The 19382-nt window shown below is 44.5% G+C and overlaps 1 protein-coding gene across 1 annotated transcript in view; it reads right to left on the reverse strand.

Moving 5' to 3' along the window:
- ITPKA (inositol-trisphosphate 3-kinase A) overlaps nucleotides 1-19382 on the reverse strand; it is a 153527-nt gene that overhangs the window by 51511 nt on the left and 82634 nt on the right. The window contains exon 2 of the mRNA XM_075330756.1: nucleotides 1875-1965. Coding sequence (XP_075186871.1) covers nucleotides 1875-1965 — 91 coding nt within the window. The remainder of the gene's footprint in view (nucleotides 1-1874; nucleotides 1966-19382) is intronic.

Below are 19382 nucleotides of genomic sequence, written 5' to 3' on the forward strand. Positions count from 1 at the left end.
GAAAATAATCCCCTTCTGCGGCTCCTGGGCTGTATTCTAGGAAGGTGCACCTTGGCCCTGACTCCCCTTTTAGACCCCAAAAATAACTTTATAAAACTTGGCCCTTAGGTATGCTAATTACCTTTGTGGGCCACAAAGGCTGGCTCATTTTCTGCTCCGTTTCCCATCTCCTGCCTCTGATCGCCGGCCTCCTTGCTTGATTGACGGGATGGTGCCCTCCGTCATCCTTCTCGTCACATTTTCAAATCTCGCGCCTTAGGTCTGCTCACGCAGGCGCAGTTCACTCTGCCATATTTCTGGCAGAGCGCCGGTGAGCTAAATGCGCAGGCATAAGATTATGGGCGGGTACTAGGATGACGCTAGGGAGGTGTTTGCTGCGCATGACCTCACCAGCGTCATCCTAGTACCCGCCCATAATCTCGCGCCTGTGCATTTAGCTCACTGGCGCTCTGCCCGAGATATCGCAGAGCGAACTGCGCCTGCGCGAGCAGACCTAACTGCACAGGCGCGAGATTTGAAAATGCGACGAGGAGGATGACAGAGGGCGCCATCCTGTCAATCAAGGAAGGAGGCCGGCGATCAGCCACAAGCCCCTGTGGCATACCTAAGAGCCAAGTTTTATAAAGTTATTTTTGGGGTCTAAAAGGGGAATCAGGGCCAAGGTGCACCTTCCTAGAATGCAGCCCAGGAGCTGCAGAATGGGATTCTTTTCGTTTCATGGGGAAAAATCTGGTGACAGGTTCCCTTTAATAACATCTCCATAATATTCTTTAGTTCCCTTTGGGCTGCCAAACTATCTCTGACCCATCGAGGCGTGGACTCCTCAAGACTTCTGAAAGTGTCCCGCTGTATTTGCAGTCAACATGTTAGTAGTAAGATCCTTTAAGTCATGGAAGTTGTGAGGTGGGGTCTCCATGGGTCAGACTGGTGCCATCTCTTCCCCAGGTATGGCCCTCTTCACACGTCCGTGTAAAATACAAACGTTTACAGGTAGTTAAAGCTGTGTTGGTCTGAGAGTTATAGTGTCCCAGATTTGAGGAGAGTTGTTTTATGCTTGGTGTTGTTGTTGAGCTACCCGTTATCTTGTTGTTTCCTCCCTGCTCTTGTTTTCCTCCTAATCTCTTATTGTCTTATATCTTTGTGTCCGCGTGCTGTGTCAGAGTTTTGGTTTCCCCTTTTTGTCAATTACTGTGTGTTAAATCACACTCTTGTCCCAGCCCCCCTGGGTGAGCAGTATAAGATCAGGGCTCGTCAGAAGCAGGGCCAAAAAAGAGACTCAGACATCCCCACCATTAGGGGTATCTCTGAGAATAGGGATAGCATAGGGCTCCCTAGCCTGAAGGTCAGCTTAGGGGCCCTAGTTTCATGCTATCCCCATAGTCCCTTGAGACACTCACACTGCTAGTCAATGCTCCCGCCAATTAAAAGCAATGACAAAAAATTGTATGGGAAGTTTTATTAAAGGGATAATAATTAGGGATGATCGAATACCTCAATTATTCGGCTTCACGAATATTTTACGAATAGGTCGCCGCTATGCGAATATTCGATGTGCAATGTAAGTCTATGGGAAGCCCGAATAGTTCCAAATAGTTGTTATTCGGGTTTCTCATAGACTTACATTGCGCATCGAATATTCGCGAATAGTCGAATAGCGGCGACCTATTCAGAAAATATTCGTGAAGCCGAATATTTGAGGTATTCGATCATCCCTAATAATAATGTTAAATAAATGCTGGACCTGTAAACAGCTGATCGTGGGAATGCTGGGTGTCGGATATCCAAAAATGTGATATTGCACATGATAAGCCTGGACAACCCCTTTAAAGACTTCACAGTAAGTGATTAAGGATAGGAAAGTCCGCCACCCTCACCTGTATGGCCGGCAAGCTGCACCCAGCGCCTCTTGAAAGGGCTAATAACAGGAATGTTCACAATTGTTCTGATCTTCTGCCAAGATTTGTTCTGCAAACGAAAAGGAGACAAATGATGTTGTGTAACTGAAAGAAAAGAAAAAATGTGTAGTAGAAAAGTAAGAGAAAAATCCATTCATCTACAAAAAGAAATGTGATTGTTAGGGGCACTTTGCACGTTGCGACATCGCTACTGCGATATCGTCGGGGTCAAATCAAAAGTGACGCACATCCGGCGCCAGTAACGACATTGCAACGTGTAAAGCATTTTTTCACCGACTAACGATCGCAAATGCGTCGAAAATCGGTGATCTGTGTAGTGTCGGTCATTTCTATAATGTTGATGCGACCGCAGATACGATGTTGTTCCTCGTTCCGGCGGCAGCACACATCGCTGTGTATGAAGCCTCAGGAGCGAGGAACATCTCCTTACCTGCGTCCACCGGCAATGCGGAAGGAAGGAGGTGGGCGGGATGTTTACGTCCCGCTCATCTCTGCCCCTCCGCTTCTATTGGCTGCCTGCTGTGTGACGTCGCTGTTACGCCGCATGACCCGCCCCCTTAGGAAGATACAAGATATCGCATGTGCGACGGGGGTGGGTACTATCGCGCTCGGCATCGCTAGCATCGGCTAGCGATGTCGCAGCGTGCAAAAGTACCCCTTAGTCTAAAGGGGCTTTACACGCTACGACATTGCTAGCAATTGCGAAAGCACCTGCCCCCATCGTACATGCGATATCATGTGATCGCTGGCGTAGTGAACATTATCGCTACGGCAGCGTCACACGCACATACCTGCTCTGCGACGTCGCTGTGACCGGCGAACCGCCTCCTTCCTAAGGGGGCGGTTCGTTCAGCGTCACAGCGACGTCACAGCAGCGTCAGTGTACCGCCGTCCAATAGAAGCGGAGGGGAGGAGATGAGCGGGACATAACATCCCGTCCACTTCCTTCCTTCCGCATTGCGGGCGGCCGCAGGTAAGTTGAGGTTCCTCGTTCCTGCGGTGTCACACATAGCGATGTGTGCTGCCGCAGGAACGACGAACTACTTCGTACACTGAGCAACAGCGATAATCGAGAATAGGGGGCCATGTCACCGATGAGCGACTTTGATGGTTTTTGCGACGATTCAAAAATCGCTCATAAGTGTCACACGCAACGACATCGCTAAAGCGACCGGATGTGTGTCACAAATTCCGTGACCCCAACGAGATCGCTTGAGCGATGTTGCAGCGTGTAAAGCAGCCTTTAGGCTATGTTCACACCACGAGCATGGTACAAATGACAAATGGGTCCATATATAGACCCGAAAGATGCTAAAAGATATCCATGTGAAGGCTCGCTGTATAAGAAAGCTCTCCGGGCTACACTTTCCTGCAGTCAGCCATTGCATAGGAACACACTTTTTTGCATGAAGGCCTATGGATAACATATGCTATTATACGATATATTGTATGGTATACAGTAGCATAAATCTGGGCTTCACAAATGGGCATATCTTTTGGGGGATTCCCATTCTAAAATTAAAGAGGTTGGCCACTACTTTACCATCGATTGCCTCTCCTTATGATAGTTCATCAATGTCTGATCGGCCTGGGTCCGATACTTGGCACACCCACCGATGACCGATCAGCTGTTTTTGGTGCCGGCTGCGGTTCCAGAGCTGCCCTGTCTTCTGATAGTGGCCGCAGCCGGGTACTGCACATCCGCCTACCATTCAATTCAATAGGAGGTGGATATGCAGTACTTGGCCATGGCCACTATCAGAAAAAGGGCAGCTCCAGAACTGAGCATTTCTGTCTACCTGCTGCCGATGACGCTGGCGATGAGAGCAGCTGATCAGCAGAGGTGTGGACCCTGGCCGATCAGACATTGGTGGTCTATCCTTTTGGATAAGTCATCAATGTAAAAGTAGTGGCCAACCTCTTTATGTGCATGATCCTCTTTAACGTACGTGAAAAACGGTCCCGGTGTTGTCAGCGTTTTCCATCAGTGGGCCATCTGTGTGTCAGTGTTTTTCACAGATGACTAAAGAATTAAAGATATTACAAAGCTTTTCCCATACTTTGCAATGTTAAACACGTACAGCACCCAGCCTGCATACTGATGCCATCCGTGTGCTGTACATGTTTTCACTGACCCATGGACTTGTATTGGCGCTGACGGAAAAAAACAGACTGTCTCCATTTGTAAAAACACAAACATGTGAGCAGCCCGATAAGTTATAATGGGTATTTCTGAAAAAATGGATATGACACATACCATAAACATGGACACGTGAAGGAAGGCCAAGACAATGCTCCTGCACCAAGATCGTACCTACACCTCCATGTCAACGGAACAGCATTTGTCCATCTGAATGGGACCTCTGAACGTTGATGCCTCCATCATTCCTACAGACTAAGGGCGGCTTTGCACGTTGCGACATTGCACGTGCGATGTCGATGGGGTCAAATCGAAAGTGACGCACATCCGGCGTCGCAGTCGATATCGCAACGTGTAAAACCTTTTTGATACGATGAACGAGCGCAAAAGCGTCGTTATCGTATCATCGCTGCAGCCTCCGACATTTCCATAATGCTGATGGTGCGACAGGTACGATGTTGTTCCTCGCTCCAGCGGCAGCGCACATCGCTGTGTGTGAAGCCGCAGGAGCGAGGAACATCACCTTACCTGCCGCCCGGCTGCAATGAGAAGGACGGAGGTGGGCGGGATGTTTACATCCTGCTCATCTCCGCCCCTCCGCTCCTATTGGCCGCCTGCCGTGTGACGTTGCTGTGACGCCGCACGGCCCGCCCCCCTAAGGAAGGAGGCGGGTCGCCGGCCAGAGGGACGTCGCACGGCAGGTAAGTGCATGTGAAGCTGCCGTAGCGATAATAATCCTGCAGCATCGGTAACACATTGTTACCAATGTCGCAACGTGCAAAGCCCGCCTAAAGGCTGCAACCACCATTCCATTCAATCACGAACCATATGTGATTGCGATCAGAACCGCATTATCCTGTGAACTGGAATACTCCTTTAAGGTTTGTAAGACGGTTCCAAATTAATGGACCTTTTACAAGGGGGCGATGATTGACAGAACCAGTGTAAAGGTGACCAGATGACAGACGAAAGTTTACAGGTTTGGTGTTGGCCGCCTCTTTCATTAATACAAAAGGTAATGTGTAGCCAACAATAATGTTCACTGATTGATAGATGTGGACCAACAAATGAGCGCGCATGAATTTGCTATATCGTCGATGGCTTCTTGCTGCCAGAAACACTAAAGGGCACTTTACATGCAACAACATTGCTAATGAGATGTCGTTGGGGCCACGGAATTCATGACGCACATCCGGCCTCTTTAGTGACGTCGTTGCGTGTGACACCTACGAGTGACCGCTAACGATGCAAAATACTCACCAAATCGTTGATTGTTGACACGTCATCCATTTCCCAAATATGGTTGCTGATTTTGGACGCAGGTTGTTCGTTGTTCCTGAGGCAGCACACATCGCTACGTGTGACACCGCAGGAATGAGGAACAAAACCATACCTGCGTCCTCCGGCAACAAGGTGGGAGTGACTTTTATGCGGCTGCTCACCGCCCCTCCGCTTCTATTGGACGCCTGCCGTGTAACGTCGCTGTGACGCCGCACAAACCGCCCCCTTAGGAAAGAGGCCACAGCGACGTCGCTAGGAAGGTAAATACATGTGACGGGTACTAGCGATTTTGTCCGCCACGGGCGATTTGCCCGTGACGCACAAACGACGGGGGCGGGTGCAAACGCTAGCGATGTCGCAGCGTGTAAAGCAACCATGGAAGAGATGTGAATGGTTCAATAAAACATGTAATATAACATCCCGTCTACTCGAGAACAGGTATAATGGGATTCCCGGAGGACACAGTGATGAGCACAAACCCGATCAGTCCACACAATGTACACTACCGGCAGTGGCTACCGACCCCTGCACGCGCCTAGATCTTTAGGTCATTCTATGTAATCACAGTGAGGCTTGGCCAACACTGATACTCACAAGTCCTCTAGCCAGCACTGGACCATCAACACTGGAGACACTACACACAGAAGATTGTACTTCTGCATCCGGATACTTGTGGAGACTGCAGTATTCTCGTGAGATCAGCCTCATATTTATTTTTAAGATTTCACAGATGGCCTTCCTCTTTTGATAACGCGCAGTGTGCCCCAAAAGATATGGTCTTCAGTAGATGTCACATAGAAATATCTATAACCCGCAGTATGGCCCCTATTAGTGCCAGAGCTAAACAGCTTCCAGATCGCCGGCACTGATATAGTAAAGGCCATGTAGCAACAGGGAAGTTTCTACTTTATTAATGAGTCATGAGACGGTTTAGGAATCTGTAGCAATCACACATGTGGAAAGTCACTATAGCCATGTGTTACATGTAAGTCTGCAATATTATGCTCCATGTTCAAAGACCGCCATAGAGAACCATCATCCAAGTCTGCAATATTATGCTCCATGTTCAAAGACCGCCATAGAGAACCATCATCCAAGTCTGCAATATTATGCTCCATGTTCAAAGACCGCCATAGAGAACCATCATCCAAGTCTGCAATATTATGCTCCATGTTCAAAGACCGCCATAGAGAACCATCATCCAAGTCTGCAATATTATGCTCCATGTTCAAAGACCGCCATAGAGAATCATCACCCAAGTCTGCAACATTATGCTCCATGTTCAAAGACCGCCATAGAGAACATGTAATGCTAGGTACGGGGGAGTACCAAGCAAACAGTGAAAGGGAAGGGAAACCCTGTGTCTAAAAAAAGGGGGAGATGTTGACCTCTGACCAAACCTACTGCTGGTTCCTGGGGTCCCTCACTACCCTAGATAGGTTCCGCACCTGACCCTAGGATGACTTTAGAGCTGGGCCCTATATAGAGAACGGGTGGGATGAGCTCTTCGTCAACCCCACTAAACACTACAAAAAACACAGGAGGAAAATGCATGAATAACTTATTTCCAGATGTCTCAGGAAGAAGTTCAGCAAAGTAACAGCAACAATCCTACAGATGAGTGCAAGCCGCCTGCTTGCATCAAGATCTTGTGAAGGAACTGAATATCCCTACCACAAGTAAAGGGAAAATGAGAGTATTTAACCCCAAGGAGAAATACAGATTATTAGCAGCTGAAGGGAAGAGGAGCGCTGCAGGGTCCTAAAGGGAAAAGGATTAAATCCCAGCAGGTGAGATGCCTAATGCACCGAATACTAATAGCAGGAATAATAGAAAGTCAGGGAGCATTTTGTGTAGCCAAATCCTGTGACCTTCTATTACCGGACACCTCATGACTGTCTGTCACCAATGACACACCCGTGACAGAACAATGATCCAAGTGTCTGCAATATTATGCTCCATTTCTAAAGAACGCCATAGAGAAAAATCAATCAAGTCTGCAATATTATGCCTCATTTTTAAAGACCGCCATAGATAAGAATCATCCAAATCTGCAATATTATGTTCCATGTTCATACACTGCCATAGAGAATGATCATCCAAATCTGCAATATTATGCTCCATGTTCAAAGACCGCCATAGAGAACCATCATCCAAGAATGCAATATTATGCTCCATTTTTAAAGACCACCATCAACAATCATCCTAACCCAACAACTTCGGTGGGCATGGTCGTCAGTATAATGTGTGTAGGGGAACACTGAATTTCAATGCTGGATGCTTTTTTGCACACTCTTGGCTGAACTGAGCATACTACAAAAAATAATCAAGGAATAGCACAGACTCTGCGATTTCCATAGATGGGATCCTGTAAAAAAAAAAAAAAAAGTTGCATGCATTAAACAGATTAATGAATCAGCCCCTAATTGTCCTCTCTTTGAGAACCCTTTAAATACCATCCATGGACTAAAAGATCATAATGGAAATGGAATAGATTTGCTTTTATATATTATTTTAGTAGATTTTTAAAGTTCTTTTTATTCTAATTTGTACAGAGCTGTAATAGGGCATCCCTTGAGGTACATGGTGCTATGCTGGGGATGAGAGGACCTTGCAACACCAGGGAACACCGGGGAAACAATGCAATGGAGGACCCTGGCACTAGGAAAAGGGGAACGGGGTCACCTCCTAACACTCACCTGAGGCTGATCTCTGAACTCCCTAACATCCCTAGACGGGTCCTTCCCCCGTGCGCTATCATGTGCCTTGGCCCTCGATGGTCCTGAACTTAGCGTGACTAGTATGAAGGCCAGCAAGCTGCTAGTCTCACCACTACAATAAAACAACAAAAGGAAGGTAAGGCAAACAGGGAAAAAACAAAACAAATAGTTCTCCACAGCTACTCCAGCCAGAAACTTCTCAGCTGCAACAAAAACAACACCTCAGCTTCTCCAGAGACAGGCTCCTTCAAAGTGGTCAGTTATAGAATGAACTATAGCCGGTACAGGAGAGTGAGGAGTGAGTTTATATTTCAGAAGAGAGTGGCTGCAGCAGAGATTAATAGCTACAATTCAGTCTCAGCAGCACAGAAATGTGACCTTAACCCCTTCAGCACTGAATGGAATTAAATACACTCCTTAGTATAAACAATGAGCGGATTCTAAGGGGGCGGGTCGTGCGACGTCACAGCGACGTCACACGGCAGGCGGCCAATAGAAGCGGAGGGGCGGAGATGAGCGGGACGTAAACATCCTGCCCACCTCCTTCCTTCCGCATTGGCGGTGGAGGCAGGTAAGATGTTCCTCGCTCCTGCGGCTTCATACACAGCGATGTGAGCTGCCGCAGGAACGAGGAACATCATCATATCTCCTATTGGTGCGACATTATGAAAATGTCCGACGCTACACAGATCACCGATTTACGTGGCTTTTGCAATCGTTTACCGGCGCATCTAGGCTTTACACGTTGCGACGTCGTTACCGGCGTCGGATGTGCGTCACTTTCGATTTGACCCTGACGATATTGCAACGTGCAAAGTACCCCTTAGACCTAATTCACACAACCGTGTTAAATTTTGCTTCTGTAAAAAACACCGATCCATGGAAAATGGATATCTCAGAGATGATTTAGGTTTGCTATATATTTTGTCTTACTCCCATACACTTAAATCCCTGAGTCAGGTCTACAAATAACAGATCAGAAGAGGATACAGACTTTTTCTCAGACAGGCCGCCACAAAGATGAAACACTTTGTATGTTGTTTGTGTGGGTTTCCTCCAGATTCTCCAGGTTACTCTCACACACCATAGACACAGTGATAGGGCGTTTAGATTGTGAGCACTGATGGGGACAGTGATGATCACGTCTGTGAAGCGCTATGGCATTAATCTAATATATAAAGCTGAGTGTATGTATGTATGTGTGTGTGTGTGTGTGTGTGTGTGTGTATGTCCGCTAAAGGAATCCGCACCGTCGCATTTACACTCACGAAATTTTGCACAGACGCCTCACGTGACTCACGGAACGTCTTAGACTATGTTTTGATGGGAAAATGTAACTCTGCGATTTACTGTTACTCTCCAAAAACATGCCTCCATTAAACTGAATAGAGGTGGGAGCTACAGGTTATTAATAGCAACTGTCAGTGGTTTCTATAGGAACAAAATAAACTGTTATTATAAGAAGCTTATGTGTGAGGTAATATGATGTCAGTGGGGAGACAGACCGGCAAAGAGACAGCCCTGGAAAGAGACAGCTGGGCAAAGAGAGACCTGGAATGAAACAGCCCTGGAAAAGAGACAGCCGGGCAAAGAGACAGTCGGGCAAAGAGACAGACCTGGAAAGTGACAGCTGGGCAAAGAGACAGAGAGATAGGGAAAGAGACAGACATAGAGAGAGACACAGAGATAGAGAGAGACAGACAGACAGAGATGGAGACAGACTGATACAAATACAGACAGAGAGATAGAAACAGACAGACAGAGACATAGACACAGACAGACAAGGAAAGAGACAGACAGACAGTGACACACAGACAGAGACTGGGAGAGAGACAGAGAGACAGTTACTATCCCGGGCAACGCCAGGTACTACAGCTAGTAATGCTATATAAGTGAGTAAATAACTTGGAAGAAAAGTGTATAATGTTGGCAAAGGAGCTTTGCAGAAACTCGGCCGAGGACTGATATTTGCAGAAATGGGTTAACGTGTTGTTTTCTTATATGATACTCTTGGTTCTAACTAAATGGCAGACACTATAAAAGTCACAAATTCTGAACATGGGTGGGTAGTGAAGAATTACAGCGAAATTACTACTGGACTTACACTGTGTCACGGTGCACGCTACATGGCCAAACCGAAAATACAACAATATCGAAAAGTGGCACAATGTTTTATCACCTAAACATTTAACACTCAGCAAAATGTGTGTCCAAAGTTATTAAATGGCACCAGGAATAACAGATTGTATCTGCAAAAAGGCTTTTATCTTATCTAATGAGATAAGGTGGAATCCAAAGCATTAGCCCCGAGCAGCCATATCCGATGTATCCATTACATATTGCTATTAGATGAGCACTCACTATATGATGATACTTTAGCCTTGGAAAATTAAATGCTTTTCGCCTTCTAAAACTAACATTACATGTAGACGTTAAAGGCTGCATAACAATTAGTGGTCTCCATCCTTGACCTTAAAGAGGTTGATACATATAATGCCTTTTATAAATATCTATTTTTAATTAGAACCATATTTTGTAATTTGCTTAATTCAAAAGTTCCTTACTGTTCTCCCTATCCTGCTAATCCCATTAGCTTCTATTATCCCCCTCCCCTGAGGAGCAGGAGATCCTCGGGGGCCGTACTGCGGTCACTAACTATAGCTACTGTCATCGCCATCCTCGGATGATGTGGGTCGGGGGGAGAAAGAGGCTGCGGGAAACTGACTTCAGGGACTTCCTCCTGTGATGCCCCATTTGAGACTCCTCTCAAAGGAAACGTCGTAGGAGGTAAACCCCCCCCCCCCCCAAAAAAAAACAGATATAGGAATCAGATGAATAGGGATTACAGTAGGGAATTTTCAAATAACACAAATTATAAAAGTGTTAAAGGCTTGAAGGGAATCTGTCAGCAGGTTTTTGCTTCCTCATCTGCGAGCAAAAATGATGTAGGCAAGCAGATTCTGAATCCAACAGTGTATCACTTAGATTACTGGCTGCAGCTGTTCTGACACAATCTTAATTTTTAGGTTTAGTCATCATGTAGCAGAGCTGAGAGAGCTGTCCCCGCCCACACCAGGCTCTCTATAAAGATTATACATAAACAGTGAGGTGTCAACCAGAGGAGGGGGCCATGCATGTGAGCTTCTACTCCTGTAATGATAAGGTTCCTGCTGCTTAAACAAACATAGCAAATAAACAAAAGATCGGACTGTGACAAAACAGGAATGCCTGAACTATCTGTGTTAACCCTTGCAGCATGCTGGCTTCAGCTTACATAGCAAAGACAGATTCCCTTGAAATATAGTTACTTAAAAAGATATCCCCTTTAACTCCTTAACGTGCCAGACAGTTTTAGTCTTAGTTGACTTTTTTCTTTATGGTTGCATTTTTGTATCAGCATAACTGTATGATAGTTTCCCTGTATGCAGGCTATCAGGTCCACAATCACTATTAACCTGTAGATATAGGATTAATCTGCAGGTTATCAGCTTTCTAAAGTTGTATATCCTCCGCAGTAAATGGCTATGTGCACACGTTGCGTTTTTATGACGCTGCGTTTTTGGCCGCTAAAAAGGCACAAAAACGCACCCGTGGCAAAAAAACGCGGCAAAAAACACATGCGTTTTTACCGCGATTTGGTGCGGTTTTGGCTGCGTTTTGGATCTCTGCGTTTTTTTGCGTTTTTCCAAAACATTGCATGGGGGGAAAACGCAGAAAAATGCAGGAAAGAATTGACATCTCTATTTTTTTTGTTAAGCTAAAAAACGCAGCTTAAAAAAAAAGTTGTGTGCGGACAGCAAAAATGAAAACTCATAGACTTTTAGTCATGCAGTTTTGAGGCCAAAAACGCACCCGAAAAACGTGCAAAAACGCCGCAAAAAACGTACTGTGTGCGCATAGCCTAAGACTGGCTACTGGGAGGAAATTAACTTTTTTCTCCCCAGCAGCCTCCAGCTTTCAGTCATAAAAGACCAGCAGAAACATTTACCCTCTGATAGTAAACAATTTTGGGTCCCATTTAGTGACTACAAGCAGAAATCTTAAAAAATTGTGAAGAATTTGTATAGACACTACATTGGCAATTAAATAATTTACCATACAATTGTAAGCTTTATTTACCGAAAATGTGACATTTTGCTCATTTTCACAGCTTGGGCACTATATTCAGGTAAATAGTATTTTTTTTATTTTTTTCCACATTTTAATTGATGTAGCAGCCAGAAGCCTAGGTTTGTTTGCATACATTTCAGATACCCATAAGTTACTGTTTAGTTTAATTTCACTTTTAGCATTGAAAAAAAAATACAAAAAAAAAATTAGACCATTTTATTTTTTATTATGCTGTTATATCACTAAATATTACTTATTTTAGGGTAAGTTTCTAAGATATCAGATATACATATATTTACTGTTTATTTCCTTTTTTAAAGGGTCATTCAAAGAATCGCATCATTTTTTCACAAAGTATATTACATGCCTACTTATTGTTAAAATACATGCTATGCCAAACAGAAAGTTAATATCTTGTGTTTTTTTGTGTTTTCTATCCCTATCTGTTATTCTTTGCATTCAGCTTCACATAGCTCAAGGGGCTGTCCTATTCATACATTGCTAAAACTACATTTCCCGGCAGCACCCTGCTTCTCCTCAGTGCTGAAGACCTCTAAAGAGGTCAATAGGAAGTCCTATTCATACATTGCTAAAACTACATTTCCCAGCAGCACCCTGCTTCTCCTCAGTGCTGCAGACCTCTAAAGAGGTCAATGGGAAGTCCTATTCATATACTGCTAAAACTACATTTCCCAGCAGCACCCTGCTTCTCCTCAGTGCTGCAGACCTCTAAAGAGGTCAATGGGCAGTCCTATTCATACATTGCTAAAACTACATTTCCCAGCAGCACCCTGCTTCTCCTCAGTGCTGCAGACCTCTAAAGAGGTCAATAGGCAGTCCTATTCATACATTGCTAAAACTACATTTGCCAGCAGCACCCTGCTTCTCCTCAGTGCTGCAGACCTCTAAAGAGGTCAATGGGCAGTCCTATTGATACATTGCTAAAACTACATTTCCCAGCAGCACCCTGCTTCTCCTCAGTACTGCAGACCTCTAAAGAGGTCAATGGGCAGTCCTATTCATACACTGCTAGAACTACATTTCCCAGCAGCACTCTGCTTCTCCTCAGTGCTGCAGACCTCTAAAGAAGGAAATGGGCAGTCCTATTCATACACTGCTAAAACTACATTTCCCAGCAGCACCCTGCTTCTCCTCAGTACTGCAGACCTCTAAAGAGGTCAATGGGCAGTCCTATTCATACACTGCTAAAACTACATTTCCCAGCAGCACCCTACTTCTCAGTGCTGCAGAGCTCTAAAGAGGTCAATGGGCAGTCCTATTCATACATTGCTAAAACTACACTTCCCAGCAGCACCCTGCTTCTCCTCAGTGCTGCAGAGCTCTAAAGAAGTCAATGGGCAGTCCTATTCATACATTGCTAAAACTACATTTCCCAGCAGCGCCGTGCTTCTCCTCAGTGCTGCAGACCTCTAAAGAGGTCAATGGGCAGTCCTATTCATACATTGCTAAAACTACATTTCCCAGCAGCACCCTGCTTCTCCTCAGTGCTGCTTACCTCTAAAGAGGACTATCTTATAACATATGCATCAAAAGAGCAGCATTTTCAGTTACACATCACTGATCTGTCAGCAGCAGGCAACAAACACAGCACACCTCTACACTGCCTATTAAATACAAGCTCTGCTGTGGAGGAGTGAGGGAAACCAGCTAACAATGACATAACAACACACAAGCAGCTATACTGATGCAGATGGCAAAAGATACAATCGGACATGCAGGGTACTCTACAGGAGCAGACAGTGCCCAGAGGCATAGAATTTATTATAAAGTCATAATACGCTCTATGTCAGTGCTGGTGGCAGAGCAGAGCTATGCTGGCAGGATGCCACTGGGAAACGCTGCATTGGCACACAGGCAGCTATATACTACAAGTGCCATACACATCAGTCTGTACTATTATTATTATTGTTATTATTATTATTACAAATATAGACTGTACTGAAATAAAACAAGGATTATCCTTAGTTTTAAAGTTACTTATGATCTAGTGATCAGCTGTAATCAGTGGTCGAACCCAGCAGAAAGCATTCATAATGCCTGCAGCACTCCCACAGGGAAAATGAGGTATTACACAATTCTAATTTAAGTCCTTCAGAGGAAAAGTGTTACTTTAGAGCTGATCCCTACAATAGGGTATTTAGAATTTGGCTTTCCAGACTGGACAACTTAATGAATTAGCATCTTAAAAAGGTGAAGCACAAATCTGAGAACTGCTTACCTTACTATCCCGACTTTGTATGACATTAAAATTCATGACAGCAGGGTCTGCAGAACCAACGTCTTGATCAGCCTCCATTATTTTAACCTTCGACGACTATGGATGAGAGATCACATTGCTCTCTTCGTACCATCTCTCGTCAGCTTCCAGGAGATGATGAGCTCCTTCAATATATAAATTTCCCCCAGAGTCCTCAGCCTAAATGAGCTACTTAAAAACTCAATATCTATTTTCTTCTCATAATCAAGCTTTGTAATTATGTGTCTCCATTGCCGGCTTTAAAATAGTTGGAGAAATAACTTAAATTAGTGCAGTTCCCGAAAGACCAGAAAAAGTGGAACACTGTAAAATTTGTGACAGGGAGCATGGAATAGGACGGAATATTTCTGGCACAGGAAGAATCTAAGAAACCATCTTCGTATGAAAAGTTCAGGACAATTTACGGTTAGGGTCACGCGAATGTTGAATAACATGGAGACGGCTGATTAGTGGACCCACCAGACCTAATAGGTGGGGCTTAACTCAGCGCCTACCGCGAGGCGGACGCAATGTTCCACTCCTAGGGCAGTGACCGGGACTGTGGCTGCTGACCCCCAGGGAAGGAGACAGACTCAGGTGTAGGCACAGGTGAAGGCAGATACAGGTGGGATGGCTGAGGCAGACATGCAGGCAGGTACAGACAGGTATGGTGGGCACGGCAGGGACAGATAGGTATGGTAAGACAGGTACAATTAACGAACACAGGGATAACGGGACCTGACAACTAGCTAGCAGCCTGGTATACTGACTTACTGATGGCATTGTGCAGGCATTTCTCCTAATGGGAGGGTGCCTTAAATACATAGTGCCTCTCAGCCATAGACTGAGAGGCATTTCCTGGAAATAGCACACCGGTCCTTTAAGAGGAGAACCGACATGTGCGTCCTAAGCACACTTCCAGGAGACCTGGGTTGCGTGCACAGGCCACCGTAGGGGAAGGAGGCAGCGGGGGAGGACGTAACCTGCCTGTCGCGGTGAGTAAGCCGGCGTCCCTACAGGGACAAGTCCTAGCCATCAAAACAATGGATAACCCTTGTCTGATTTTTATGGTCACGTGCACAAGCCCTAAAATTTACTTGTAATAATCATCTGCAATGTAAAGAGTGAAATCCATAGCAATAAAATGCACCAGTCCCGTAAAGTCATAACCATGCCGTGGACTGACAAGGAGCACAATCTCACAAAATCTCATTGATGTGCCTTGCACTTAAATTTGTCACAGATTTTTTTTGTGTTGAATCTCGGAAAATCTGTGACAAATCCACCATGAGCACAGTGTAAGGCCTCATCGAGACGCCCTTTTGTCACGTACTCGTTCTATCCGGGGGATTTTTATGGAGAGGTCATGCAGCCGTTATATTCTCTGGGGTTGTTCAGATGTCTGTTTATTTTTCTTTTTTTCAATGGAATGGTTGGCTGAATAAAATAAAGGTCTCGTTTTGTTTTGTATCCAAGTCTGAAAATTACAGAAAGCAAACAGATGGCATCCGTGTACAATCGTGTAACAATGCGAAGGGCGGGAGAATTACCGATGAAACACTCATGGTAGAATCTGACCAAAAACTGATGAAAGATTTATCAAAAACAAAATCTGTAAAAAAAAAAAATAAAAAATGTAAACACAAGAAAAAAAAAAATAAACATCAGAATGTGACCTCGTGGTAAATCTGCGCAATTTCGACTTTCCTTGTCGTAACTCGTTTGTTGTCTCAAGTTCTTATGTAGCTAAAGTTGTAAAAACAAGTCACTTTTTAATTTTTTTCTGCCTTTGGTCTTTCAATGACAGCCTCCTGTTTGAAACCTCACGCCGAGATCATCATTGCCGTGGATGGCGCAGGAGAAGATTGACTTTCCGGCTGGTCTACAATAAAATGGCGCCATGGGCAGCACATGCGCTGTTGTTTCTATTTTATGTCGGTGATGTTTTTGGGGTTTTTTGTATACAGGTTGATAAAACTGGGACACTATGAGTTTTATTTACTACTTTAAATAACAAAAAATGTCACCAATAAAAAAAACTTTTTAATGCATTTTTTGCATTTATTTATTTTGATAAATGTTGCTGTTTATCCTTCATTCTTAGATGGCTTACATGATTCTTTAGAATATATATTATTCCAAAACATTATTATTTCCCTTTTATTATAAAAATTGACAGGCAAATTATTAAACCCACCTCTGTCGTGGCCTAAAGGACTGATAGCTATGATAGACCTTGAGGGACTTAAAGCCGCTTTACACGCTGCGACATCGCTAGCGATCGCACCCGCCCCCGTTGTTTGTGCATCATGGGCAAATCGCTGACCGTGTTGAGCGATATCGCTAGGACACGTCAAACGGACTTACCATCCTAGCGACGTCGCTGTGGGCAGCGAACAACCTCTTTTTTAAGGGGGCGGTTCGTGCGCCGCCACAGCAACATCACACAGCAGCCCGCCAATAGAAGCGGAGGGTCAGAGAGCAGCAGCATTAACGACACGCCCACCTCGTTGCCGGAGGACGCAGGTACGATGTTGTTCCTCGTTTCTGCAGTGTCACACGTAGCGATGTGTGCTGCCGCAGGAACAACGAACAACCTGCGTCCTGCAACAGCAACGATATTTGGGATTAGAACGATGTGTCAACGATCAACGATTAGGTGAGTAATTTTGATCGTTAGCGGTCGTTCGTACGTTTCACACGCAACAACGTCGCTAACAAGGCCAGATGTGCGTCACGAATTCCGTGACCCCAACAAAATCTCGTTAGCGATGTCGTTGCATGTACAGCCCCCTTTAGTTATGCTCCAAGATACTATTTTAAAGTATTGGCACCATTATCAAATTGCCAGGATTAGAGATGAGCGGACCCGTTGAAGTTTGTGTTTGGAGGATTTAGATGGACTTTAGATAAAGTTCTGTTCTGGACCCGGACTTCAACCGAACTTCATTGAAAGTCACTAATTGGACAGTTCCTCTCTACCCAAATACATGCAGCCATATGCAGAACCCTTCCGGGAGAGAGTGGGCAGATTTTTTTCTTTTTTTTTTCATGCACACTACATCCGATCACACTGTTGTTACCCCCAGTGTGAGCCGTTCAGAGACTGTAAGCAGCTCGCACTGGGCCGAGCACCGAGTGAACCTGATTTCAAGATAAAAATGCTAACTCCGTTGTTTTCCACCAGGTGGCGCTATAGGTGGTTTCATTGCGTAGCGCATGGATACTTTACTATACCTAGACACCACTTCTATGCCTGCCACCGTTCTCAAGTTAATGGCGGCGGACAGGATATGGGTGGACACACTGTAGAATAAATGTTCATTTTTTTTTTTGTTCAGCAATTAATGTGAATTCTTCTTCATGGAAAAATAAGACCTAGCGCATCTTTGGGAGCAAAAATAATATAAAACACTGTCTTATTTTCGGTGAAACAAGGTATAATTTAACATTAGAGATATCGACACACAAAGTGGAAGAACCCTGGATATTTATGAACTGAACTTGGTCGACTTTGGTGAATTTAATGTCCCTTGACATTATTGGGATTGTTTCAGCAATTCTGTTAGTGGTATACACACGAACATACTGTATTGTGATACTGTTTTTACTGATCGTCCTCGTGAAGAGTTATATGACTTCAGGCTCTCTATAAAATCGTTTCAGATGTACACAAATTGTAAAAAGTGAGAGAATAAGCTCTAATTTGCTGCACCCCTCCTTTATAATTTGCTGCACCCCTCCTTTATAATTTGCTGCACCCTTCCTTTATAATTTGCTGCACCCTTCCTTTATAATTTGCTGTACCCCTCCTTTATAATTTGCTGCACCCCTCCTTTATAATTTGCTGCACCCTTCCTTTATAATTTGCTGCACCCTTCCTTTATAATTTGCTGTACCCCTCCTTTATAATTTGCTACACCCCTCCTTTATAATTTGCTGCACCCCTCCTTTATAATTTTCTGCACCCTTCCTTTATAATTTGCTGCACCCTTCCTTTATAATTTGCTGCACCCCTCCTTTATAATTTGCTGTACCCCTCCTTTATAATTTGCTGCACCCCTCCTTTATAATTTGCTGCACCCCTCCTTTATTGTACCCCTCCTTTATAATTTGCTGCACCCTTCCTTTATAATTTGCTGCACCCCTCCTTTATAATTTGCTTCACCCTTCCTTTATAATTTGCTGCACCCTTCCTTTATAATTTGCTGCACCCTTCCTTTATAATTTGCTGCACCCCTCCTTTATAATTTGCTGCACCCTTCCTTTATAAATTGCTGCACCCTTCCTTTATAATTTGCTGCACCCTTCCTTTATAATTTCCTACACCCCTCCTTTATAATTTGCTGCACCCTTCCTTTATAATTTGCTCCACCCCTCCTTTATAATTTGCTGCACCCTTCCTTTATAATTTGCTGCACCCTTCCTTTATAATTTGCTACACCCCTCCTTTATAATTTGCTGCACCCTTCCTTTATAATTTGCTCCACCCCTCCTTTATAATTTGCTGCACCCTTCCTTTATAATTTGCCGCACCCTTCCTTTATAATTTGCTGCACCCTTCCTTTATAATTTGCTGCACCCGTCCTTTATAATTTGCTGCACCCTTCCTTTATAATTTGCTGCACCCCTCCTTTATAATTTGCTGCACCCCTCCTTTATAATTTGCTGCACCCTTCCTTTATAATTTGCTGCACCCCTCCTTTATAATTTGCTGCACCCCTCCTTTATAATTTGCTGCACCCTTCCTTTATAATTTGCTGCACCCTTCCTTAATAATTTGCTCCACCCCTCCTTTATAATTTGCTGCACCCTTCCTTTATAATTTGCTGCACCCCTCCTTTATAATTTGCTGCACCCTTCCTTTATAATTTGCTGCACCCTTCCTTTATAATTTGCTGTACCCTTCCTTTATAATTTGCTGCACCCCTCCTTTATAATTTGCTCCACCCCTCCTT

Source organism: Anomaloglossus baeobatrachus, chromosome 12, assembly GCF_048569485.1.
Source record: "Anomaloglossus baeobatrachus isolate aAnoBae1 chromosome 12, aAnoBae1.hap1, whole genome shotgun sequence".
Lineage (NCBI taxonomy): Eukaryota > Metazoa > Chordata > Amphibia > Anura > Aromobatidae > Anomaloglossus > Anomaloglossus baeobatrachus.